This window comes from Macaca thibetana, chromosome 16 (assembly GCF_024542745.1).
Source record: "Macaca thibetana thibetana isolate TM-01 chromosome 16, ASM2454274v1, whole genome shotgun sequence".
NCBI lineage: Eukaryota > Metazoa > Chordata > Mammalia > Primates > Cercopithecidae > Macaca > Macaca thibetana.
In genome coordinates, this window is record NC_065593.1 from 13,706,590 (window position 1) to 13,732,644 (window position 26,055).

General features: G+C 50.6%; 2 protein-coding genes across 2 annotated transcripts in view; both read right to left on the bottom strand.

The window, feature by feature from the left end:
• Positions 1 to 26,055, bottom strand: part of WRAP53 (WD repeat containing antisense to TP53) — a 121,282-nt gene that overhangs the window by 41,551 nt on the left and 53,676 nt on the right. The window lies entirely within an intron of this gene.
• Positions 9,426 to 15,129, bottom strand: ATP1B2 (ATPase Na+/K+ transporting subunit beta 2). Its single transcript, XM_050765430.1, has 7 exons — positions 14,396 to 15,129; positions 12,489 to 12,617; positions 12,043 to 12,147; positions 11,731 to 11,936; positions 10,983 to 11,039; positions 10,059 to 10,157; positions 9,426 to 9,953 (listed from the first exon to the last, which is right to left on the bottom strand). Exons 1-7 carry the CDS (start codon positions 14,505 to 14,507, stop codon positions 9,789 to 9,791), a joined length of 873 nt encoding a protein of 290 aa, XP_050621387.1. The 5' UTR covers positions 14,508 to 15,129; the 3' UTR covers positions 9,426 to 9,788.

Genomic DNA, 26,055 nt, shown 5'->3' on the forward strand with positions numbered 1-26,055 from the left:
CCTGTAATCCCAACACTTTGGGAGGCCAAGGTGGGTAGATCACCTGATGTCAGGAGTTCGAGACCAGCCTGGCTAACATAGTGAAATCCCACCTCTACTACAAATACAAAAAAATTAGCTGGGCATGGTGGCGGGCACCTATAATCCCAGCTACTGGAGAGGCTGAGACAGGACAATTGCTTGAACCCGGGAGGGGGGGGTTGCAGTGAGCCAAGATCACACCATTGCACTCCAGCCTGGGCGACAGAGCCAGACTCAGTCTCAAAAAACAAAAGAGCTGGCCGGGCGCGGTGGCTCAAGCCTGTAATCCCAGCACTTTGGGAGGCCGAGACGGGCGGATCACGAGGTCAGGAGATCGAGACCATCCTGGCTAACACGGTGAAACCCCGTCTCTACTAAAAAAATACAAAAAAACTAGCCGGGCGCGGTGGCGGGCGCCTGTAGTCCCAGCTACTCAGGAGGCTGAGGCAGGAGAATGGCGTGAACCCGGGAGGCGGAGCTTGCAGTGAGCTGAGATCCGGCCACTGCACTCCAGCCTGGGCGGCAGAGCGAGACTCCGTCTCAAAAAAAAAAAAAAAAAAAAAAAAAAAGAGCTGGCCACACCGATAATCCAAACATTTTGTGAGGCCGAGGTGGGAGAATTGCTTCAGGCCAAGAGTTGAACACCTAGTCAAAATAGCCAGACCTCTCTCTAGATAAATAAATAAACAAATAAATAAATAAATAATCAAGAACTGTGTAGGGGGCTGTATGGTGGCTCATGCCTGTGATCCCAGCACTTTGGGAGGCCAAAGTAGGAGGATCCCTTGACACCAGCCTAGGCAACAGAGCAAGACCGTGTCTCTATTTTAAAAAAAACTGGCCGGGCGAGGTGGCTCACGCCTATTATCCCAGCACTTTGGGTGGCTGAGGTGGGTGAATCAGGAGGTCAGGAGTTTGAGACCAGCCTGGCCAACATGGTGAAACCCCGTCTCTACTAAAAATACAAACATTAGCTGGGCGTGGTGGCAGGTGCCTGTAATCCCAGCGAGTTGGGATACTGAGGCAGGAGAATCGCTTGAACCCAGGAGGTAGAGGTTGCAGTGAGCAAAGATCGCACAATTGCACTCAGCCTGGGCGACAGGGTGAGACTCCATCTCAAAATAAATAAAATAAAATAAATGTATGGGGATATAGACTTACTCTGGTTTTATTTTATTTTTTCTTTTCTTTTTTTTTTTTTTTTTTTGAGACGGAGTCTTGCTCTGTTGCCCAAGTTGGAGTACAGTGGCGCGGTCTCTGTTCACTGCAACCTCCCCACCTCCCGGGTTCAAGTGATTCTCCTGCCTCAGCCTCTCGAATACCTGGAATTACAGGTGCCTGACACCACCCCTGGCTAATTTTTTGTATTTTTAATAGAGACAGGGTTTCACCATGTTGGCCAGGCTGGTCTCGAACTCCTGACCTTGTGATCTGTCCGCCTCTGCCTCCCAAAGCACTGAGACTACAGGAGTGAGCCACTGCGCCCAGCTTACTCTGGTTTTAGTGCATTCAAAAGGAACAAAAAAGGAAGAAAATCACTGGTAAAAAAAAAATTCTTTCTGGTTAGAGTGGGTGTTTGGAAATTATATATATATTATATATTATATCTATACACACACACATACATACATACACATGTATGCCTTTTTGATTATAGGATAGTATACCAAAACTCAGAAATATTATGGAATTAACAGAATTTAGTAAGGTAGATAAGTAGTAGGGAGAAAAATATTAATTTTATCTTCCAGCAGAAGCACTGTGAAAAATTAGAGAACAAGAAAACATTCCATTCAAAATAATGACAATAAGACCAAGCATGGTGGCTCACACCTGTAATCCCAGAACTTCGGGAGGTCAAGACAGGAGGATCACCTGAGGTCAGGCTCGAGATCAGCCTGGCCGACATGGTGACACCCCGTCTCTAATGAAAATACAAAAATTGGCCGGGCGCGGTGGCTCAAGCCTGTAATCCCAGCACTTTGGGAGGCCGAGACGGGCGGATCACAAGGTCAGGAGATCGAGACCATCCTGGCTAACACGGCGAAACCCCGTCTCTACTAAAAAACACAAAAAATTAGCCGGGCGAGGTGGCGGCGCCTGTGGTCCCAGCTACTCGGGAGGCTGAGGCAGGAGAATGGCGTGAACCCGGGAGGCGGAGCTTGCAGTGAGCTGAGATCCGGCCACTGCACTCCAGCCTGGGCGACAGAGCGAGACTCCGTCTCAAAAAAAAAAAAAAAAAGAAAAGAAAATACAAAAATTAGCTGGGCGTGATAGTGTAAGCCTGTAATCCCAGCTACTCGGGAGGTCGAGGCAGGAGAATCGCTTGAACCCAGGAGGCAGAGATTGTAGTGAGCCAAGATCCTGCCACTGCTTTCCAGTTTGGGCAACAGAGCAAGGCTCCATCTCAAAAGACAATAGCAATAAATATCAAGAAATAAGTGTAATAGGAATGGCACACACAAAGAAGGAATGGCACAGAACCTGTATGCAGAAGACCACAAATCCTTGTTTAAGGACATAAGCCAAGATCCAAAGAAAATGATAGATTCTCAGATGGAAAAACTAAAAAAAAAAAGAAAACAAGAAAAATCAATTATCTCAAGATAAATACAATATAATGCAATTTCAATTAGAATCCCAAGTTTTCATTGTGTGTGTGTGAATTGGGTAAATTTATCATAAATGTATAGGAATGAGTAAGTGCCACTAGTTGTTTTAAAAAATACTGGATTTGAGCCAGGTGTGGTGGCTCACGCCTCTAATCCTGGCACTTTGGGAGGCCGAGGCAGGCAGATCACGTGGTCAGGAGATGGAGACCATCTGGCCAACATAGTGAAAACCCATCTCTACTAAAAATACAAAAAATTAGCTGGCATGGTGGCGCGCACCTGTAGTTCCAGCTACTCAGGAGGCTGAGGCAGGAGAATTGCTTGAACCCGGGAGGTGGAGGCTGCAGCGAGCCACGATCCCGCCACTGCATTCCAGCCTGGTGACAAAGTGAGACTCCGTCTCAAAAAAAAAAAGGAGGCCAAGGCAAGTGGATCACCTGAGGTCAGGAGTTCAAGACCAGCCTGGCCAACATGGCGAAATCCCGTCTGTACTAAAAATACAAAAATTAGCCTGGCAGTGGTGACCCATGCCTGTAATCCCAGCTACTAAGGGGGCTGAGGCAGGAGGATCTCTTGAACCGGGGAGGAGGAGGTTGCAGTGAGCAGAGATCGTGCCACTGTACTCCAGCCTGGGTAACACAGTGAGACTCTGTCTCAAAAATAAATAAATAAATACTGAAGGCCAGGCACGGTGGCTCACGCCTGTAATCCCAGCACTTTGGGAGGCCAAGGCAGGTGAATCAATTTCAGCTCAGGAGTTCCAGACCAGTCTGGGCAACATGGCAAAACCCCGTCTATACTAAAAATACAAAAACAAGTCAGGCATGGTGACACACACCTGTATTCCCAGCTACTTGAGAGGCTGAGGCAGGAGAACCCCTTGAACCCAGGAGGCAGAAGTTACAGTGAGCTGAGATCATGCCACTGCACTCCAGCCTGGACGAAAGAGCAAGAGAATCTGTCTCAATAAATAAAATAAAGAATATAAAATAAAATAAATAATAACATTTTAAATAATAAGTAAATAATAAGCAACAGAATGGAGAGGGGGTCCTATTTGCCTTGCCAGATTTTAGAGAACTTAGTATAGGCCGGGCAGGTGCAGTGGCTCACGCCTGTAATCCCAGCACTTTGGGAGACCAAGGCAGTAGATCACATGAGGTCAGGGGTTCAAGACCAGCCTGACCAACATGGTGAAACCCCATCTCTACTAAAAATACAAAATTAGCTGAGCGTGGTGGCACATGCCTGTAATTCCAGCTACTTGGGAGGCTGAGGCAGGAGAATCACTTGAACTTGAGAGGTGGAGGTTGCAGTGAGCTGAGATCACGCTACTGTATGCCAGCCTGGGCAACAAGAGTGAGACTCTGTCTCAAAAAGAAAAGAAAACTTACTATAAAACTACTGGGATGAGGTCAATGTAACATATGGAGTGGTAGACAAACCAAGGGAAACAAGAAGTAATAAATATAAATGTTCACATACAGGAGAATTATTATATGGCCAAAATTAGCATTTCCATTTAATCGGAACACATTAGATATATTTGCTATTTTTGTTATTTATTTATTTATTTTTTTTTTTTTTTGAGACAGAGTTTCACTCTCGTTGCCCAGGCTGGAGTGCCATGGTGTGATCTTGGCTCACTGCAACCTGGATTGAAGCGATTCTCCTGCCTCAGCCTCCCAAGTAGCTGGGATTACAGGCATGCGCCACCACACTTTTTTTTTTTTTTTGCATTTTTAGTAGAGACAGAGTTTTCCATATTGGTCAGGCTGGTTTTGAACTCCTGACCTTAAGTGATCCACCCATCTCGGCCTCCCAAAATGCTGGGATTATAGGCGTGAGCCACCCTGCCCTGTCCCTATCTCTTTTTTTTTTTGGAGATGGAGTCTGGCTCTCTCGCCCAGGCTGGAGTGCAATGACGCAATCTTGGCTCACTGCAACCTGGGTTCAAGTGATTCTCCAGCCTCAGTCTCCCAAGTAGCTGGGATTACAGGCGTCTGCCGCCATGCCCGGCTAATTTTTTGTATTTTTAGTTGGGACAGGGTTTCACTGTGTTCCCCAGGCTGGTCTCAAACTCCTGAGCTCAGGCAATCCACTCACCTCAGCCTCCCAAAGTGCTAGGATTACAGACGTGAGCCACCGCGCCCAGCACCTGTCTCTTTTAAAAATATATTTTTTGCCCAACACACATTTCCAAGTTGCCATGGGGTAAACAAAATAAATTAAGCTGGCACAACTGAAAAAATAAAACTGGGGCCTTGGCCAGGCACAGTGGCTCAGGCCTATAATCCCAGCACTTTGGGAAGCTGAGGTGGGAGGACCACTTGAGCCCAAGAGTTTGAGACCAGCCTGAGCAGCATAGTAAGACCCTATCTCTATGAAAAATTTAGGCTGGCCGTGGTGGCTCACGCCTGTAATCACAGCACTTTGGGAGGGCGAGGTGGGCAGATCACTTGAGGTCAGGAGTTCGAGACCAGTCTGGCCAACATGGTGAAAACCCTTCTCTACTAAAAATACAAAAGTTAGCCAGGCATGGTGGCGTACGCCTGTAATCCCAGCCACTCTGGTGGCTGAGGCATGAGAATCACATGAACCTGGAAAGTGGAGGTTGCAGTGAGCCGAGATTGCCCCACCGCACTCCAGCCTGGGTAAGGAAGTGAGACTCTGTCTCCAAAAAAAAAAAAAGATACTACAGACCAGGCGCGGTGGCTCACACCTGTAATCCCAGCACTTTGGGAGGCCAAGGTGGGCAGATCACAAGGTCAGGAGATCGATACCATCCTGGCTAACACAGTGAAACCCTGTCTCTACTAAAGATTCAAAAAATTAGCCAGGCGTGGTGGCAGGCGCCTACAGTCCCAGCTACTCAGGAGGCTGAAGCAGGAGAATGGCATGAACCCGGGAGGTGGAGCTTGCAGTGAGCTGAGATTGTGTCACTGCACTCCAGCCTGGGCGACAGAGCAAGACTCCGTCTCAGAAAAAAAAAAAAAAAAAAAATCAAGGAGGCCCGGCAAGGTGGCTCACGCCTGTAATCCCAACACTTTGGGAGGCCAAGGCAGGTGGATCACCCGATGTCAGGTGTTTGAGACCAGCCTGGCCAACATGGCACAACCTGTCTCTACCAAAAATACAAACATGAACTGGGTGTGCTGGCGGGCACCTGTAATCCCTGCTACTCGAGAGGCTGAGGTGGGAGAATCGCTTGAACCCGGGTGGTAGAGGTTGCAGTGAGCCAAGATTGTGCCACTGCACTCCAGCCTGGGTGACAGCAAGACTCCATCTCAGAAAGAAATAAGTACATAAATAAATAAATAAGTTAATAAAGGAAAGAAAATTTAAAATGAATTAGAGCTCTGCTAGGGGAAGTACTGACATATGATATTTATTGAGTGAGAAAAGTAAGATGCAAAAGTGTGTACGATATTACCCAATTTTGGTATAACAATGACCAAAACCCAGTGATCCTTTCTATATGATGACGGGTGGGTGTGTGTGTGTGTCTGTGTGTGTGTGTGTGCGCGCGCTCACGTGTGTGTGTATTATGCATTCATGATAAAATTGTGTATAGGTGTGTGCATATGTAATAAAGCTATTTTTCAAGACAAATACTAAGACCAATTCATTACAAAAAGAGAAAAGGCCCCGAGAAGAAAATAAAAATTAACTATAAGCCCCTCTCCTCCCCCATATACCACAAGAAACGTCATATATATTTTTTTCTATGCTTACGTGTGTGTACTTTTTAATTAATTAATTTATTTTTTTGAGACGGAGTTTCGCTCTTGTCACCCAGGCTGGAGTACAATGGCGCAATCTCAGCTCACTGAACCCTCCGCCTCCTGGGTTCAAGCAATTCTCCTGCCTCAGCCTTCCGAGTAGCTGGGAGTACAGGCATCCGCCACCAGGCCCGGCTAATTTTTTCTATTTTTAGTAGAGACGGGTTTCACTGTGTTGGCCAGGCAAGTCTTGAACTCCTGACCTCAGGTGATCCTCCCACCTTGGCCTCCCAAAGCGCTGGGATTACAGGCATGAACCACCACACCCGGCCTGTGTGTTTACTTTGCACAAAATTAGGATCATATAGTTCATATTGCTTTTTTTTTTTTGAGATGGAGTTTCGCTCTTGTTGCCCAGGCTGGAGTGCAATGGCGCGATCTCGGCTCCCTGCAACCTCTGCCTCCTGGGTTCAAGCGATTCTCCTACCTCAGCGTCCCGAGTAGCTGGGATTACAGGCATGCACCACCACGCCCGGCTAATTTTGTATTTTTTTTTTTAGTAGAGACGGGGTTTCACTATGTTGGCCAGGCTAGTCTTGAACTCCCGACCTCAGGTGATCTGCCCACCTCAGCCTTCCAAAGTGCTGGGATTACAGGCATGAGCCACCGCGCCTGGCCCATATTGCTTTGACATCCATGTTTCTTCAGTCAACTTTTCTCATCTGTCTCTGAGCATTTGCTGATGCTCTTTTCTCTCCAAACCACCCCTCCTCTAAGCTCCCGTTTAAATGCTACCTCTTCTGAGAAAGCTTCCCTTTAACGTGCCTGACAGACAGTGGTTGGCGGCTCTGAATTTTATCATCACAGGCTCTCTCCCCTTCCTTGAAGCATGTTTAGGTCTACCTTGTATGAGAGTTTCTCGTGTGCTCCTCACCTCTCCTGTTAAACTGGGGAGCTCCTTGGGGGCAGGATCTCTGCCTCTTTCATAACTGTGTCCTCACGGTGCCTAGAATGTATACAGTAGGCACTTCATAAGCATCACTGTACAAAAGGGACATAGGTTTCCTGCCTGTCTTGTATGGAGTCATCTCAAGATAGTGTGCACTAAATTAGTCAAGGCGAATGGGGTAGATGCTTGGACACTGGAAGGAAGAGGTCAAAGCTGGGGAGCCGCCTCCAAGGCCTGGGGGATCCCCTTGGGACCACCCAGATCCACCCTCCACTCCTTCCCTGGGCTCTTCCAACTGCTCAGAAAGGAACAACCCACACACAGGGCTCTGTGTATGATATATATTTATATATATAATTGCTCTCATTTTATTTTACTTAATCCTCTTTTTACAGTAGATCTGACACAGGCATTAAATAACTGCAGAGAGAGACCATGGTAGGGCGGGTGCAGGAAAACATGGGGGCCCGAAGGGAAGAAACACAGATCCAGCTAGAGAAAAAGGGAAGGGTCCACCAGTGGGTGGAGTGTGGAGGCTGCGGCATTAAAAAAAGAAAAAGGTTAGCGAGGATGAGGAAGTGAAGAGCTGCTGGAGGACAAAGGGTTAAAATGCCTCTACAGCTACAGAATATTCAGAGCAGGAGGCAGGAGCCCCTCATTTGACATTCTATGGGCATTATGGGTTTTTTGTTTTTGTTTTTGTTTTTTTTAAAGGCAAAGGGGTCTGAAGGAGATGGAGCCAAGACATTCAGAGGCTAGATTTGGAACTTTCAGGCCAGCATGCGGAGGAAAGGGAAGGAGTTAGTGATTAGTTGATAACTTGCTAAGAGAAGCCAGAGAGAGGATGGTGGGGGCAGATCTGGGCTCAGGGGAAGGAGGTGGAATAGTCCCAAAGCCAGCCGATGTTTCCAAGGTGGCCACTGGGGACAGAGCCAGAATGGCCGCCCCTCCCCCAGAGCTCCCTGGGAAGTGGAACTTGAAGGATATTCTGGGAAGGCGAATGGGGGAAGGGAGCCATCCGTAAAAACAAAGTGGATATTCAGCCTAGGTCAACCCCGCCCCTCTGGGGAGCAGCTATTTGGGTGATAGAAGGGCCTAGGAAGAAACTGAAGGCCAGACGCGGTAGCTCACGCCTGTAATCCCAACACTTTGGGAGGCCGAGGCGGGCGGATCACCTGAGGTCGGGAGTTCAAGACCAGCCTGACCAACATGGAGAAACCCTGTCTCTACTAAAAAATACAAAAAAAAAAAAAAAAAAATTAGTTGGGCGTGGTGGCGCATGCCTGTAATCCCAGCTACTCGGGAGGTTGAAGCGGGAGAATAGCTTGCTTAAACCCAGGATGTGGAGGTTGCGGTGAGCTGAGATTGTGCCATTTCACTCTAGCCTGGGCAACAAGAGGGAAGGAAGGAAGGAAGGAAGGAAGGAAGGAAGGAAGGAAGGAAGGGAGGGAGGGGGAGGGAGGGAGGGAGGGAGGGGAGAGAAACGGGAAGAGAGGGAGGGAAGGAATGAAGGAAGGAAGGAAGGAAGGAAGGAAAGAGAGAGAGAAAAAGAAAGAGAAAGAAAGGAAGGAAGAAAGGAAGGAAGGAAGGGAAAGAAAGAAGGAAGGAAGGAAGGAAGGAAGGAAGGAAGGAAGGAAGAAAGAAAGAAAGAAAGAAAGAAAGAAAGAAAGAAAGAAAGAAAGAAAGAAAGAAAGAAAGAAAGAAAGAGAAAGAAAGAAAGAAAGAAAGAGAGAGAAACTGCTGAAGTCGGGGGTTGCCAGAGGATTTTCAGGAAGGGCCAACGCAGGCCTCGCTTCCAGTCCCTCATTTCCCAGCTCACAGAGTCACCAGAGGGTGAGAAGCAGAATGTGCCAGGAAAGAGGGAAAAGGCCACAGAACCACCTTGTCCTCAATTACAAAAAGGTGCATTTCAGAGGAGAGAATAGGGATGGAGAGGAGGAGAACACCTGCCCAGGAGCCAGATAAGTTCAAAGTCACCAAGATGGCGACTGTGTAGACAGGGAGAAAGTGTGAGAGATCAAGCTTAGGAATGGAAGGACGGAGTGCCACATTCATCTCTGGAAGCAAAGGGGTGAAATGAGACACGTGTGCACGTTTGTATGTGTGTGGGGGGTGGGGGTATGTAGCTGGGTGGGTGGGTCAGTGAGCACTTCCTATAACTCTCAGGGGATATGCAGGCAGGAGAGTGGATAGCTCTCACAGCTAAACCAGAACTAGAGAGCCTCCTAACTCCTCTGTGGCCATCTTAGCCCAGCTCCCTCTCACTGATCTGAGGTTGGGAGAAGTTGGTTGGAAATGTGAGTGACGGGGAAGCGCAATGGACTTCAGGCTGGGTTGAGAAGTCAAGGAAAAGGGTGTGAGGCTCAGACAAGTCATAGCTCTGTTATCAAAAATACCTTTGGGGTGGGTGAGGGAGGGATCAGGCAGGGTCAGGGACATTCCAGGAGCATCCACAGGAGAGAGACGGGGTGGGAGGAAGGGGCCTCAGGTTTTGTTGATGCGGAGTTTGAAGGCCACACGGCCGGCGAACTTGTCTCGCTCATCATCTGTGGCGATGTTGGCGGCGTTGATGCGGCATTCTACATTCACCTCCACATTGGGGGTCACATTCAGGAACTTCACGGCCACCAGGGGCTGTGTGTAGTTCACCTGGGCCGGAGGAGCAGTGCAGGGTCTAGGCCTGGGGCGACGCGGCCTCCTTCCCTAGCTCACCACCCGCACCCGCCATCAGCTTGGGCCTCCCCTGGGACTTACGTGGAACTTCTTGCCATAGTAGGGGAAGTACATGAGGTCGATGTTACCGTTGGCAGGGAACATGACGAAGTTGCCGAGATTCTCAGCATCTTCATCTCGCTGTGGGGGTGCAGGAAGATAGGGCGTGAGCCAGTTAGGGATGGCAGGCACCCAGGAGCTCACCAGACTTCCATTTGTTCTTTTGTTCTTCCTTCGCCCCCGATTATTCCTGTCTCAAGTTTGTCTCCCTGGAGCTGTGAGTCTGTGTGAGTGTGTCTGCGTGTGTAGATGAGGGGATGGTCTGTCTCTGTCATCATTCTAGGAACTCCTGAAGGCTGCTAATGACACGAAAGCCTCCTACTCTACTCCTACCCCAAGTTCTTACCCCATCCTCAGGAATCAGTTTCTGGAGCAGAGCCAAGAAAGAACAGATACATGATTAAGGGTTGAATAGAAAGCAAGGAAGGGGATGTGGAGGGAGCAGCAAGTTTCTAGAAAGGACAGACCGGGGGGTGGGTAGGGGGGAACAGGGTCCCAAGGACAACGAAGTGGTGGCAGATGGTGCTAACAGATCAGCAGCTACCAGATACCTAGAAGGAACTGACGGGTGGGGGCCATATGGGAGGGAGAGCGAAAGATATGGACAATCCGGGAATAAAGGAGAAGGTGGAAGCGTTAGGGAGAGAAGCCAGAGGCCAGGGTGTTGGTGAAGGAGGGCGTGTGTCTGCCCTAGGAGAGCAGGCCTCTGCATCCTAGAGAGAAGCTAGAGGGGTGCGAGGCCCTCGGAGTTCAAGCTACGGTGGAGCCCACAAGCCCACTCTTACCCCCTTGTTTCTATGTTGATGGGGCCTCTAGGAGCAAAGAAGATAGGGAGAGTCAGGTGAATTACACAGAAACCATGAAGGACACACAGGTGAGCAGGCAGAGAAGGCCCAACGAACTCACCTTCCCAGCACAGGTAACATTCATGGTCTGGTTTGCTCCTGCATAGAAGTTGATGACCTGGAGTGAGGATGGAAGGTGAAGAGAGTCAGAGAAAGAAGTTGTCAAAGATGGGCATCCAGGCCGGGCGCGGTGGCTCACGCCTGTAATCCCAGCACTTTGGGAGGCCGAGGCGGGCGGATCACAAGGTCAGGAGATCGAGACCACGGTGAAACCCCGTCTCTACTAAAAATACAAAAAATTAGCCGGCGCGGTGGCGGGCGCCTGTAGTCCCAGCTACTCAGGAGGCTGAGGCAGGAGAATGGCGTAAACCCAGGAGGCGGAGCTTGCAATGAGCCGAGATCGCGCCACTGCACTCCAGCCTGGGCGACAGAGCGAGACTCCGTCTCAAAAAACAAAACAAAACAAAACAAAACAAAAAAAAAGATGGGCATCCAGACCAAGCTAAGCTACGGACTGTAGTCCCAACTACTAGGGAGGTTGAGGCGCAGTATAGCTTAATTTCAGGAGTTCAAGGCCAGTCTAGGCAACATAGCGAGACCCTGTCTTTAAAAAAAAAAAAAAAAAAAGGCATCCAGCCTTCTAGCTACAGAGCTTAGCCTCCAAGAGCCCCGCCTCTCTTTTCCTCTCAGCTACACAAACATCCAAGCCTCTCTCATGCCCATTAGCCCCAGTGAAAGGATGCAACTGTCTGCAGGTGGTGTCCCCAGATCCTTCCTCCGTTCACCCTGGGGACCAAGGTCATAGGTACCCGGTTCATCTTGATGAAGACACAGGGCTGCCCAGTGCTGTAACCATAGTGGGTGGGGTCTCCGATGCCGGAGCAGTTGCCCAGCTGGGTCCGGTTGAATTGGCAGGCACGTTTGGGGTAGTTGAGGACTCCATTATCAGGCTGTTCGTAATAGCGCCCAGGGCGGCAGACATCATTCTTTTGGGCTTGGATAGAGTCGTTGTAAGCTAAGGAGGTGGGAGGGAGAGAGTCAGGGGCCAGATGCTCCACTTCCAAGGTCCCCAGTCCCCTGCCTGAAGTCGTGAACTGCCACATAGCCGGGCCCACACTCACGCTCCAAGAACTTGTTGAGCTTCTGAACATGCTGGTCCCAGCTTTCAGTGTCACTGACATTGACAATGACATCAAGGTTCTCAGTCTTGGGACGAATCATCAAGCCTACAGCCGACAAAGGCAGAAGTTGGGGGTATCTATAAGATGAGGGGCTGCACACAGAGGGAAGAAAATGGACACAGGGAACACCAGGGTGGGGACAGCGGTGAATATCTGAGATGGTCTTCACGGGAGGGTGATCTCCCGTGGTTATCTGCCACATGCCCAAATCACACAGCTCCCAACTGCAGGAAATGGGAAGGTGGACAGATTCCAAGAAGAACTTCCCAGAACATGGGGATTGGGTCATCAGAATTAAACTCCTGGAAGGAACTATGAGTTCCTTCTGGAGGTTTGGGGGCACAAGAGCAGTTAGAGTAGCTGGCAGGGGGAGCCGCGACACTCACCCGGTGTAGCCAGTCGGTCCTGGTACTTGGGGGTATGGTCGGAGACAGTCTGCAGCATCACCCACATGGTGAGGGTGAACATGGCGGTGAGGAACCCATAAAAAACGAGGTAGAAGAGGAGGATAAAGGCTAGGGAGGAGGAAACAGGGTCAGCAGGGCCTAACATTCCCACCATAACCTCACCTATCCCCACACACCCCTCTACCCACTCTGAAGTTCTGCACTGGGACTGGTCACAGAGCCATAGGGATGTCTTAGAGCCTTCCCCTGGGAGCAAAATGAGACAAGCTGGAAGCAGGCAGTTGTGTCTGGCTTCCAGCCATGACTCCCAACCCCCTCCTGGTCCTAGGGCACAGTGAAGCCTGACCTTGTGGAGGCCACAGAGACCTAAACTCTCGTTGCTGGGGCAACTCCAAGTATAGGCTGCTGTTACTTTGCCTCCAATTACATTTCCAACTTCTCCACCATGCTTAGTCCTGAAAAGGCACACATCTGTTACCTCTGCATTCATACTCATGCTTAAAGCTGTGCTAGCATGGTGACTTTTGAAGCGGGTACTGGCCACCATTCACAAGCAAACTCTCATGCCACCCCGCAGAGCCTGGACCCTCAGATTTGAATAGCAAAATCTCTCTCCTGGTGCCCTTCAGAAGCCAGACTTTGAACACAGTTCCTAAAATGCAAGACCTAACACTCTAGCCTAGCTACAAATCTCTCAGAGACAGCTTGTTAGAACCTTCCACAGTCACCCCACCCTCAGCTCACACCCAGCACCCTGGGCAGAGGCAAGGAGGAAAGGCAGAATCTCCCACAGCCTTCCCTTGGTGGGGTTTCTCCATGGCTCCCCTGCCTGAAGTAAGGGCCCAGGGGCCGGCTGTTCCCACCACCCTGGACTCCCAATCCTTCCATCTCAGAAGACACTTCTTCCATGAAGTCCTCTGGCTCTCCCAAGCATTGCTGGATTCTTTCATTCCAGGGGCTGGAGTTTGAGTTCCCTGAGGGCATGGATGGCATGGGACCCACCTCGTGGGCTCCTGAGTGGGTGGACAGATGGGAACAGTGACAAATCAGTGTGGAAAAATTGTAAACCGTGTCACACAGTGTCCCCTGTGTCGCAACGTCCCAGCTTGACCATCCCTCTTGGAAGAATTCCACCCCTCACCTGCACCTGTGCAGGTCACCAGACCCCCCCCCCCCACAACTACTACAACTCCTTGAGTCCTGCCATGGTCAGCCTGGGGAGGCTCCCAAGTCATCCGACTGTCACAGACACCTGGCTGGCTGATGCACACAAATCACCACAGTGACCACTCCTCCCTCCGCCACCTACATGGGAGCAAAACCTGCAGCCTCGGAAAAACTCATACTCTCAGCAGCCCCCCAACCCACAAAGCAGTCAGAGAAGGCTCCCAAGGCCAGGCGGTGGGATACAACTTCCGCCGTGAAGAACCCCCCTAACACACCCCCCCAAGACCCGCCCCTTCATGAACGTTCCCAGGGTCCAGGGGGTGGGCATGAGCTAAAAATAGACGGGGCTGCCGAGCTAGTGAGAGCCGGAGGGAGGGAAGGGGCGCTCTTTGGAGGTGGGGGACGCCCGTGTGGAGCGGACAGGCCCCGAGAGGGAGTGTGAGCGCCACGGCGCGGACACGCAGGCAGAGCTGGCGACCCCCCGCCCGAGGGGGCTCCGCGGGGGGCGGGAAGGCGGCTGTGACCTACTTTCTCCGCCTCCGCACGGCCAGCCGGGGAGATTAGGCTGGCGATTCGGCCCCCTCCCAGCCCAGAGCCCGGCAGGGAGGCTTGACGCCGGGGACCCGGGAAGGGAGCTGGGGCCGCATCGGCGGGACCCTGCGCCCCCGAGGCGTCACCCCGCGGCTCTCCCCCGCCCGTTGCGTGCCGGCCCTGCGTACCCCAGCTGGTCCCTGTGCGGCCCATAAACTGGTGCGTCCTCGGGTTCCACACGAACTCCTTCCACTCCTCAACCACCTGCCCGCAGCTCTTCTTCTCTTTCTGGATGACCATCTTGGCGGCGCGGGTCTAGTCCGGGCGCGGGGCAGGGGGCTGCGGAGAAGCGGGGGCGCCGCGCGCTGAAGCCCTCCACACAACCAAAAGCGCGGGGAGCAAAGGCGGCGGAGGCAAAGGAGACCCCCCTCAGATATGCAGCTGCTGCAGATTCCGGGATGCACGGCCACGCGCTGCGGGGTGCTGGCAGCGCGGCGGAAGATGCACCGATCCTAGGCCCCCCAACTGCGATGAAAAGGGGTGCTGTCAGAGCAGGAGAGAATAACAAGAGGAAGGGGTATGAACGCAGCTTCACCCTCGCCAAACCGTCTAGAAACAAAACGAAAAGGGGTGCAAAAGCAGACGGCTACAAAAGCCGAGCAGAATGCAGAAAAAAAGCGGGGTACAAAAAGGCAGGGAGAGGTGGGGGAGGGGGCCGCCCCGAAATTCAAGATGCAAAGAAGCTGTGGAACGAAGCTCAAGGCTCCCTCCGCCAAGCGGAGACCACTGCACCAGTGGTGGCTCAGCCGCGGGGGTGGGGCGGGGACGCGCAGTTGGGGGACAGCCAGGGATGGGGGGCCCCCCAAGCGGAGGCTCCGCTCCTCAGCAGTGCGGGGCCCGCGGTCGCCGAGCGCGGTCTTTATACTCTGCGGCTCTGGGGGTGCCCGCCCCCTTCCCACCCCCAGAAGCTCCGCCTCCTTGCCACTGGCCCAGGCGACCTCATACATATGTAAATATGGAGAGGTTGGGCCCGCCCCCCTGCCTCTTCTAAGGGACCTGGCGGTCTCTCCATTACCCCCACCCCAAGTACTGGACTGGGACAGGGTGGGAGGAAGAGATAGAGGGCGTGTCCGGGCGGAGTAGAGGGAAAGATAACCCCAGAGAAATGCAACGACAGAGAGAGAAGCTGATGATATATGCTCAAAGGTGGGGGCCCCAGGCAGGGAGTTAGAAAGAGAGTAAGATATACATGCGGTGGAAGAGTCCAGGAGCAGATGGGGCAGAATGTCAGAGGAATAAAGAGCTAGAGATCAAGAAAGAGAACGAAGAGACCAGCCGCGAGGCTGGCCGAGGGAAGCTAGGACAGGCCACGCAGAGATGGATAAAGGCCACCCTCAGAGGGACGTTCCCCTGTTGGGAACCGCTACCAGTCCCCCAGATGCCTCCTTCTCCAATCTCACAGCCCCTGTCCACACCACCTGGGTCTGTCCACGTGCAGAGGTTTCCCCACCTTCCCATCACGTCTCCCTGAAGCCCTCTCAACACCACATTCCCAGTCCCCAGCACTGCCCTGAGACCCCAGCCCTGCAGCCAGGTCTACTTCTGTTCTCTGCCTCCTGGCAGCCCCACCCCGACGTCTGAACTCCCATCCTTATATGTCTACTTGGGTCAGCAAACATTTATTGAGCACCTCTATAGACTGTGTACTGTAGCCCTGGGGAGGCCAGAGAGGTTACACTCTCACAGGGATCACAGTCTAGGAGGGGAGTACACTTGCCTCTAAATACCACATGCTAAGAATCATTATCTCAGGCCGGGCACGGTGGCTTATGCCTGTAATCCCAGCACTTTGGGAGGCCAAGGCGGGCAGATCATGAGGTCAGGAGTTCGAGACTAGCCTTGCCCACATGGTGAAACCCCATCTCTACTTAAAAATGCAAAATTAAGCAGGGCGCGGTGGCTCATGCCTGTAATCCCAGCACTTTGGGAGGCCGAGGCAGGTGGATCATGAGGTCAGGAGATCGAGACCATCCTAGCTAACATGGTCCCTACTAAAAATACAAAAAAATTAGCCAGGCATGGTGGCGGGCACCTGTGGTCCCAGCTGCTTGGGAGGCTGAGGCAGGACAATTGCGTGAACCCGGGAGGCTGAGCTTGCAGTGAGCCGAGATTGCACCACTGCACTCCAGCCTAGGCAACAGAATGAGACTCTGTCTCAAAAAAAAAAAAAAAAAGCAAAATTAGCAGGGTGTGGTGGTGTGCACCTGCAATCCCAGCTACTCAGGAGGCTGAGGCAGAATAGCTTGAACCCGGGAGGTGGAGGTTGCAGTGAGCCAAGATCGCACCAGTGCACTCCAGCCTGGGCAATAGACTAAGACTTCGTCTCAAAAAAGAAAAAAAAGAAAATCATTATCTTGACCACGCCCAGTGGCTCATGACTGTAATCCCAGCTCTGTGGGAGGCTGAGGCTGGCGGATCACCTAAGCAAAGGAGTTCCAGACCAGAGCTCAGGAGTTCAAGACCAGCCTGGCCAACATGGTGAAACTACGTCTCTACTAAAACTACAAAAATTAGCCGAATACAGTGGTGGGAGCCTGTAACCCCAGCTACTCAGAAGGCTGAGGCAGGAGAATCACTTGAACCCAGGAGGCGGAGGTTGCAGTGAGCCAAGATTGCATCATTGTGCTCCAGCCTGGACAACAGAGCAAGATTCTGTCTCAAGAAAAAAGAAAAATAATCATTATCTCCACCTCTTTTAATCTTTCTTCAAATCTTGGGAGAGGTTTTTCTTCTCCTTTCAACTGTTACCTTAAATCCTTAGCCCAAGTTCTCAACACCTCACATCCAAACTGTCATCCACGTCCTCAAACCCACTCCCTCCAGTCCAAGGCCAGCTTCCTGACATGGGACCTCCACAGTCATGCAAGGCCCATGCTCATAGTTGTTTGGTTTAAAACTCTGCTATTGGCCGGGCGCGGTGGCTCACGCCTGTAATCCCAGCACTTTGGGAGGCCAAGACGGGCGGATCACGAGGTCAGGAGATCGAGACCATACTGGCTAACATGGTGAAACCCCGCATCTACTAAAAATACAAAAAAAAAATTAGCCGGTCGTGGTGGTGGGTGCCTGTAGTCCCAGCTACTGGGGAGGCTAAGGCAGGAGAATGGCTTGAACCCAGGAGGCGGAGCTTGCAGTGAGCCGAGATGGCGCCACTGCACTCCAGCCTGGGCAACAGAGCAAGATGCCGTCTCAAAAAATAAATTAATTAATTAATTAATTAAAAATAAATAAAACTATGCTATTGCTTTTCTTTCCCCGCCAAACATTTATGGAGCTGAATGCCATCGCTGTCTTGAAATTCTTCATAGTTCTATCTTTGAATTTGTGCTTTGTAAGTGACATCCAGTGGAGCATTGGCGCACGCCTGTGAGCGAGGAGATACGTCCCATTCACACAGCGTTCCAGATGCACCACGAGCACAGAATTCTGGGGGACCTACAACGTGTGGGAGTTCAGCCAGATTCCAAATGAGTACAAGGTAAGCATGTTATGTCTACAACTGAATACGTGAGACTGAGCGTGGCCAACTGCTAAATTGGACATGAACATGGAAATGTTCCCTCTGCAAGGAACCTCAACAACAATGGCCCCTGCCTGTAATCCCAGCACTTTGAGAGACCCAGGCGGGAGCATCTCTTGAGCCCAGGAGTTCAAGACAAGCCTTGAGCTTGACCCCATCTGGCGAGACCCCATCTCTATGAAAAACTTATTTAAAAATTAGTCAGGCATTTTAGCCAGGTTAGACTAGTAGCCACCTCTAGTCCCAGCTACTTAGGAGGCTGAGCTGGGAGGATTGGATCGCTATGATCACACCACTGCACTCCAGCCTAGGTGACAGAGCAAGAGACTATCTCAAAAGAAAGAAAAAAGAAAAATAATTCTATTTTGGTTGCAGTGAGCCAAGATCGCACCATTGCACTCCAGCCTGGGCGACAGAGGGAGTCTCAAAAATAAACAAATAAACGAACAAAAAACATTTAAACATGAAATAGCAAAGAAAAAAACACCATGAGAAAGGCAGGCATGGTGATATGCGCCTGCAGCCCTAGCTACCCAGAGGCTGACTGGAAGGTCGTTCACGGACGTGCTGGGTACTGTGGCTCGCACCTGTAATTTCAGCACTTTGGGAGGCTGATGTGGGTGGATCCCTTGAGTCCAGGAGTTCCACACCAGCCTGGCCAACATGGCAAAACCCTGTCTCTAGTAAAAATACAAAAATTAGCCGGGCATGGTGGCTCATGCCCGTAATCCCAGCTACTCAGGAGGCTGAGGCGGAAGAATTGCTTGAACCTGGGAAGTGGAGGTTGCAGTGAGCCAAGATCACGTCACTGCACTCCAGTCTGGGTGACATAGCCAGATCCTGTCTCTAAAACAAAAAACCATGAGAAGTTGAAAGAACTATGGATGAAAGGAAAATAGTTTAGGCCGGGTGCGGTTGTTCACACCTGTAATCCCAGCAGTTTGGGAGGCCAAGGTGGGTGGATCATTTGAGGTCAGGAGTTCAAAACTAGCCTGGCCAACAAGGTGAAATCCCGTCTCTACAAAAAAATACAAAAATTAGCCGGGCTTGGTGGTAGTCCCAGCTACCCGGGAGATTGAGGGAGGAATCGCTTAAACCCTGGAGGCAGAGGTTGCAGTGAGCAGAAATCATGCCACTGCACTCCAGCCTGGGTGACACAGTGAGACTCTGTCTCAAAAAAAAAAAAAAATTATATTTTAGTGCCTCTAAGGGCACTTTTCCCCCTAAGTTTTGAACAAGAGTCCCTGTATTTCCATTTTGCACTGGGTCCTGACAATTATGCAGCTGGCCCTGCTTCAGTCTATTCTGCAGCAGACTCAGGACTAATTTTCTCAAAATATAGCTTTAATTAGGCTACTCCTCAGCTGAAAGTTCTTCAGTGGCTTCTTATTACCCTGCAGGATAGACTCCTGATTCTTCAGTCTAACCTGCAGGATACTCAGCAGTCTACTCCCATCCTGTGTCCCCAGCCTCCTTTCCCACTAGTCCCCGACTAGTCCTCTCCTGGAGCCAAGCCACACACTCCTGGGGTAGACTGCGCTTACTCCTGACTTCACACCTCTGTGCATTTCATTCCTTTGTCCTGGAAGACTACCTACCCTTCAGAGGCCAGCCCCAACTCCCATTCATGCATTCGATGCATACCTTTTTTTTTTTTTTTTTTTTTTTTTTTTTTTTTTTTTTTTTTTTGAGATGAAGTTTCACTCTTGTCATCCAGGCTGGAGTGCAATGGCACAATCTCAGCTCACTGCAACCTCTGCCTCCTGGGTTCAAGAGATTCTCCTGCCTCAGCCTTCTGAGTAGCTGGGATTACAGGCACCTGTCACCGCGCCTGGCTAATTTTTGTATTTTTAGTAGACACGGGGTTTTGCCATGTTGGTCAGGCTGGTCTTGAACTCCTGACCTTGGGTGATCCACCCACCTTGGCCTACCAAAGTGCTGGGATTACAGGCATGAGCCGCCGTACCCGGCCTAATAATGTTAATATTATGCAGGAAAGATAGAACAGGCTAATGTACCAGAGAGTGCCTGGATGGTCAGGAGTGGCCTTACTGAGATGGCAACTTTTTTTTTTTTTTTTTTTTTTTTGAGACGGAGTTTCTCTCTGTCACCCAGGCGGGAGTGCAGTGGTATGATCTAGGCTTACTGTAACCTCCGACTCCAGGGTTCAAGCGATTCTCCTGCCTCAGCCTCCTGAGTAACTGGGACTACAGGTGCGTGCCACTACGCCCAGCTAATTTTTTTGTATTTTTAGTAGAGACAGGGTTTTACCATGTTAGCCAGGATGGTCTCAATCTGCTGACCTCGTGATCCGCCCGCCTCGGCCTCACAAAATGCTGGGATTACAGGCGTGAGCCACAGCACCTAGCCTTTTTTTTCTTTCTTTTTTTTTTTTTTTGAGACGGAGTCTCTGTTGTCCAGGATGGAGTGCAATGGCATGATCTTGGCTCACTCCAACCTTCGCCTCCTGGGTTCAAGTGCTTCTCCTGCCTCAGCCTCCTGAGTAGCTGGGATTACAGGCGTGCGCCACCACGCCCAGCTAATTTTTGTATTTTTAGTAGAGACGGTTTTTCACCATGTTGGTCAGGCTGGTCTCGAACTCCTGACCTCAGATGATCCACCTGCCTCGGCCTCTCATAGTGCTGCGATTACAGGCGTGAGCCACCACACCCGGCCAGAACTTTTTTTTTTTTGAGACAGTCTCTGTCTGTCGCCCAGGCTGGAGTACAGTGATGCAACTGTGGCTTACTGCAGCCTTGAACTCCTGTGAGGGAAATGACTGTCCATGTAAGACTTACACACCCAAAAGGAGGTCTGAGAGGTAAGGGAAGAGATTTCCAGGAAGAAGGAAGTGGAAATGCAAAGGCTGGGCTTTGATGAGCAAAGGCAAGATGAATAGAGTAAGAGATTAAAGAGCTAGGCAGGGGCCAAACCATAAAGGGTCCTTGTAGGCCTAAGAAAATGGTTGGATATTTTTGACGTCATATCCCATGTAGTGGATGTAGTTTGGATTTTAATCCAACCACCGTGAAAACAATTCTGTGGTTTCAGGAAGGAGAGTGACATGATTATATTTAATGCAAATCAGCTGGGCGCGGGGGCGCATGCCTATAATCTCGGCACTTTGGGAGGCCCAGGCAGGCAGATCATTTGAGGTCAGGAGTTCAAGACCAGACTGGCCAACATGACGAAACCCCATCTATACTAAAAATACAAAAATTATCATGCCTGTAATCCCAGCACTTTGGGAGGCCTAGACGGGCGGATCACTTGAGGTTAGGAGTTCCAGACCAGCCTGGCCAACATGTGAAACCCTGTCTCTACTGAAAATACAAAACTAGCTGGGCAGCTGGGTACAGTGGCTCACGTCTGTGATCCCAGCACTTTGGGAGGCCGAAGCGGGCAGATCATGTGGTCAGGAGTTCAAGAGCAGCCTGATCAACATAGTGAAACCCCATCTCTACTAAAAATACAAAACATCAGCCGGGAGTGGTGGTGGGCACTTGTAATCCCAGCTACTCTGGAGGCTAAGACAGGAGAATCACTTGAACCCAGGAGGCAGAGGTTGCAGTGAGCCAAGGTCGTGCCATTACACTCCAGCCTTGGCAACACCGCGAGACTCTGTCTCGAAAAAAAAGACTGGGTGCGGTGGCTCATGCCTGTAATCCCAGCATTTTGGGAGGCCAAGGCAGGTAGATCACGAGGTCAGGGGATTGAGACCATCCCGGCTAACATGGTGAAAACCCATCTCTTCTAAAAATACAAAAAATTAGCCAGGCGTGGTGGCAGGCGCCTGTAGTCCCAGCTACTTGGGAGACTGAGGCAGGAGAATGGCATTAACCCGGGAGGCGGAGCTTGCAGTGAGCCGAGATCACGCCACTGCACTCCAGCCTGGGCGACACAGCGAGACTCCGTCTCAAAAAAATAATAATAAATAAAGAAAAAAAGAAAATCACCATGGCTACTGTGTGGAGAGCAGACCACGCAAATCAAGGAAACCAGTTCGGAAAGCTTTTCAGCAAGCAGTCCAGGTGGGAGATGTGGCTATCTTAGACCAGAGTAGCAAGTTGCAGATGGAGACAAGAGGATGGGTTCAGGACCTATTTTGGAAGTAGAGTGAACAATGGGGATGAATAAGAATCAAAGCTGATGTCTAAGTTTCTGTCTTGAGTAACTGGATGAAAACTCTTGGCCAGGCACGGTGGCTCACACCTGTAATCCCAGCACTCTGGGAGGCCGAGGTAGGTGGATCACCTGAGGCCAGGAGTTCGAGACCAGCCTGGCCAACATGGTGAAACCTTGTCTCTACTAAAAATACAAAATTAGCTGGGTGTAGTGGCGTGCGCCTGTAATCCCAGCTACTCAGGAGGACGAGGCAGGAGAATCACTTGAACCCCAGAGGTGGAGGTTGCAGTGAGTCGAGATCGCACCATTGCACTCCAGCCTAGGTGACAGAGCGAGACTCTGTCTCAAAAAAAAGAAAAGAAAAGAAAAGAAAACTCTTGTGCATGTTTCATCTCTTAAACTAGACTCTAAGCACTCTAAGCTCTTTGAGAACAGGCCTTTGTCTTGGACTATTTACTCTTTCTTCAAACTCAAGAAACCCATAGAGCTACCAAAGATAGTTTCTGGTTGAACTGGGCGTGAACATGGAAGGCTCCTTCTGCAGGGAACCTCAGAAGCAACTTGCTCTTTCCTTCCTCAGGCAAGAAGCACTGAAGTGGCCCAGCCTCCATTTGGAAAGATGAGACCTGGTCCGATCCTCAAGACATAAAGCTCAGCAAACACAGCCAGGGGTGGCCTCCGGATTCCTGGCTCAGTCTCTGCCCTGTACCCCATGTTCACTTGGAAAGAAAGAAAGAAATATCTTCTGTGCACCGTAGGGGGTTTATGGAGTAAGGATGAGATACCTGTTGCTCCCTTCCTTGCTGTCTTCTGCAGGTTTGGAGGAGGGGATGGAGGAGGAGGGAGGGGCCTCAGCATTAAATGCAACATTGGTGTTCTGAGGGAAACAGGCTGAGAAAGGGGAGATCTAAAAAATCTCTAGGAAAATACCCATTACAAACCTCCAGCCTTTTCCTGGAGCCCACCTTTCCCACCAGAATCTCCAGAAGGGAACCAGGGCATGAGAGACTCTCTCTCATATCTAAACCTTATCCTGAGGTCTGTACCTGTCGATCTCCTTCCCCTCAGTTCATGCAATTCCAGGGACTTAGAGGTCTGGGTTCCCAACAAAATGGGTGTTTGCAAAGACAAGAACAAGGAGAGAGAAGACTTCTGAAACAAAGATATGGGGGGAGAAGAGAATGGAAAAGTGCTGTTTAATGGGGACAGAGTCTCAGTTTTTTTTTTTTTTTTTTTTTTTTGAGACGGAGTCTCGCTCTGTAGCCCAGGCTGGAGTGCAGTGGCCGGATCTCAGCTCACTGCAAGCTCCGCCTCCCGGGTTCACGCCATTCTCCGGCCTCAGCCTCCCTCCCGAGTAGCTGGGACTACAGGCGCTGCCACCTCGCCCGGCTATTTTTGTATTTCTTAGTAGAGACGGGGTTTCACCGTGTTAGCCAAGATGGGAGTCTCAGTTTTATAAAGATGAAAAGAGTTCTGGAAATGACTGGCCGGGCTCGGTGGCTCAAGCCTGTAATCCCAGCACTTTGGGAGGCCAAGATGGGCGGATCACGAGGTCAGGAGATCGAGACCATCCTGGCTAACACGGTGAAACCCCGTTTCTACTAAAAAATACAAAAAAAAAAAAACTAGCCGAGCGGGGTGGAGGGCGCCTGTAGTCCCAGCTACTCGGGAGGCTGAGGCAGGAGAATGGCGTAAACCTGGGAGGCGGAGCTTGCAGTGAGCTGAGATCCGGCCACTGCACTCCATCCAGCCTGGGTGACAGAGCGAGACTCCGTCTCAAAAAAAAAAAAAAAAAAGTTCTGGAAATGGATGGTGGTGATGGTTGCACAACATCGTGAATGGAGTTAATGCCACTGAAATGTACACTTAGAAATGGTTAAGATGGGCTGGGCATGGTGGCTCAAGCCTGTAATGGCAGCACTTTGGGAGGCCGAGGCGGGCGGATCACGAGGTCAGGAGATCGAGACCATCCTGGCTAACACGGTGAAACCCCGTCTCTACTAAAAAATACGAAAAACTAGCCAGGCGAGGTGGCGGGCGCCTGTAGTCCCAGCTACTCCGGAGGCTGAGGCAGGAGAATGGCGTAAACCCGGGAGGCGGAGCTTGCAGTGAGCCGAGATAGCACCACTGCACTCCAGCCTGGGCAACAGAACGAGACTCCGACTCAAAAAAAAAAAAAAAAGAAATGGTTAAGATGACAGGAGGCTGAGGCAGGACAATTGCTTGAACCTGGGAGGCGGAGGTTGCAGTAAGCCGAGATCGCAGCACTGCACTCCAGCTTGGGCAACACAGCAAGACTCCATCTCAAAAAAAAAAAAAAAAAAAAAAAAAGAAGGTTAAGATGGGCCAGACATGGTGGCTCACACCTGTAATCCCAGCACTTTGGGAGGCCGAGGTGGGTGGATCACCTAAGGTCAGGAGTTCGAGGCCAGCCTGGCCAACATGGTGAAACCCCATTTTGTCCGGGCGTGGTGGCTCACGCCTGTAATCCCAGCACTTTGGGAGGCCAAGGCGGGCGTATCATGAGGTCAGGAGATCCAGACCATCCTGACTACCACGGCGAAACCGCATCTCTACTAAAAATACAAAAAAATCAGCCAGGCGTGGTGGCGGGCGCCTGGAGTCCCAGCTACTCGGGAGGTTGAGGCAGGAGAACGGCGTGAATCCAGGAGGTGGAGCTTGCAGTGAGCCGAGATAGTACCACTTCACTCCAGCCTGGGCTACAGAGAGAGACTCTGTCTCGAAAAAAAGAAAAAGAAACCCCATCTCTACTAAAAATACAAAAATTAGCTGACCACGGTGGCTCACGCCTGTAATCATAGTACTTTGGGAGGCCAAGGTGGGCGGATCACCTGAGGTCAGGAGTTCGAGACCAGCCTGGCCAACATGGTGAAATCCCATCTCCACTAAAAATACAAAATTTATCACGCCTGTAATCCCAGCTACTCAGGAGGCTGAGGCAGGAGAATTGCTTGAACCCAGGAGGCAGACGTTGCAGTGAGCAGAGATCACACCACTGCACTCTAGCCTGGGTGACAGAGCAAGACACGGTCTCAAAAAAAAAAAAAAAAAAAGAAAGAAAAAATTAGCCAGGCATAGTGGTGCATGCCTGTAGTCCCAGCTACTGGGGAGGCTGAGGTGAGAGGATTACTTGAGCCCAGAAGGCTACAGTGAGCCATGATTGCACCAATGTACTCCAGCCTGGGCAACAGAATGAGATCCTGTCTCAAAAACAAAAAAAGGGAGGCTGGGCACGGTGGCTCACACCTGTAATCCCAGCACTTTGGGAGGAGGCGGGCAGATCACAAGGTCAGGAGATTGAGACCATCCTGGCTAACACGGTGAAACCCCGTCTCTACTGAAAATACAAAAAATTAGCTGGGCGTGGTGGTGGGCGCCTGTAATCCCAGCTACTTGGTAGGCTGAGGCAGGAGAATCTCTTAAACCCGGGAGGCAGAGGTTGCAGTGAGCCGAGATCATGCCACTGCACTCCAGCCTGGGCAACAGAATGAGACTCCGTCTCAAAAAAAAAAAGAAGAAGAAGAAGGAAAAGAAGAATAGATAACAAGATAAAGTTTATTCACTGACCAGATCAAGCTCCAACTACTCAGCAGGACACACAAGGCCACATAGCCCAAGGAGCCCCCATCTGCCCTCACTCCATCTCAGCCTGCCCATGGTTCAGCCACATCACACGCCCTCCCTCATCTTTCATACCCAGCAGGCTCAGACTAATATGTCAAGAACTATGTGTGAGATTAATAAGAATGACATTTCTCATATATATTGAGATATATATATATATCATATATTGAGTACTTTCTGTATGCCAAACACTATGCTAGACATTAAAATGTCTACATGATTTCATCAAATCTTCACAGCAACCTTCTAAGATAAACTTCCCATTTTATAGATGGGGAAACAGTAATAGAGGTTTAGTCATTTGTTCAACTTCACACATCTAACAACTCATTCATTTTGTTTTTTTTATTTTTTTGTTTTCTTGTTCCAGAGTCTCACTCTGTTGCCCAGGCTGGAGTGCAGTGGTGCAGTCTCAGCTCACTGCAACCTCCGCCTCCCGGGTTCAAGGGATTCTCCTGCCTCAGCCTCCCCAGTAGCTGGGATTACAGGGGCCCGCCA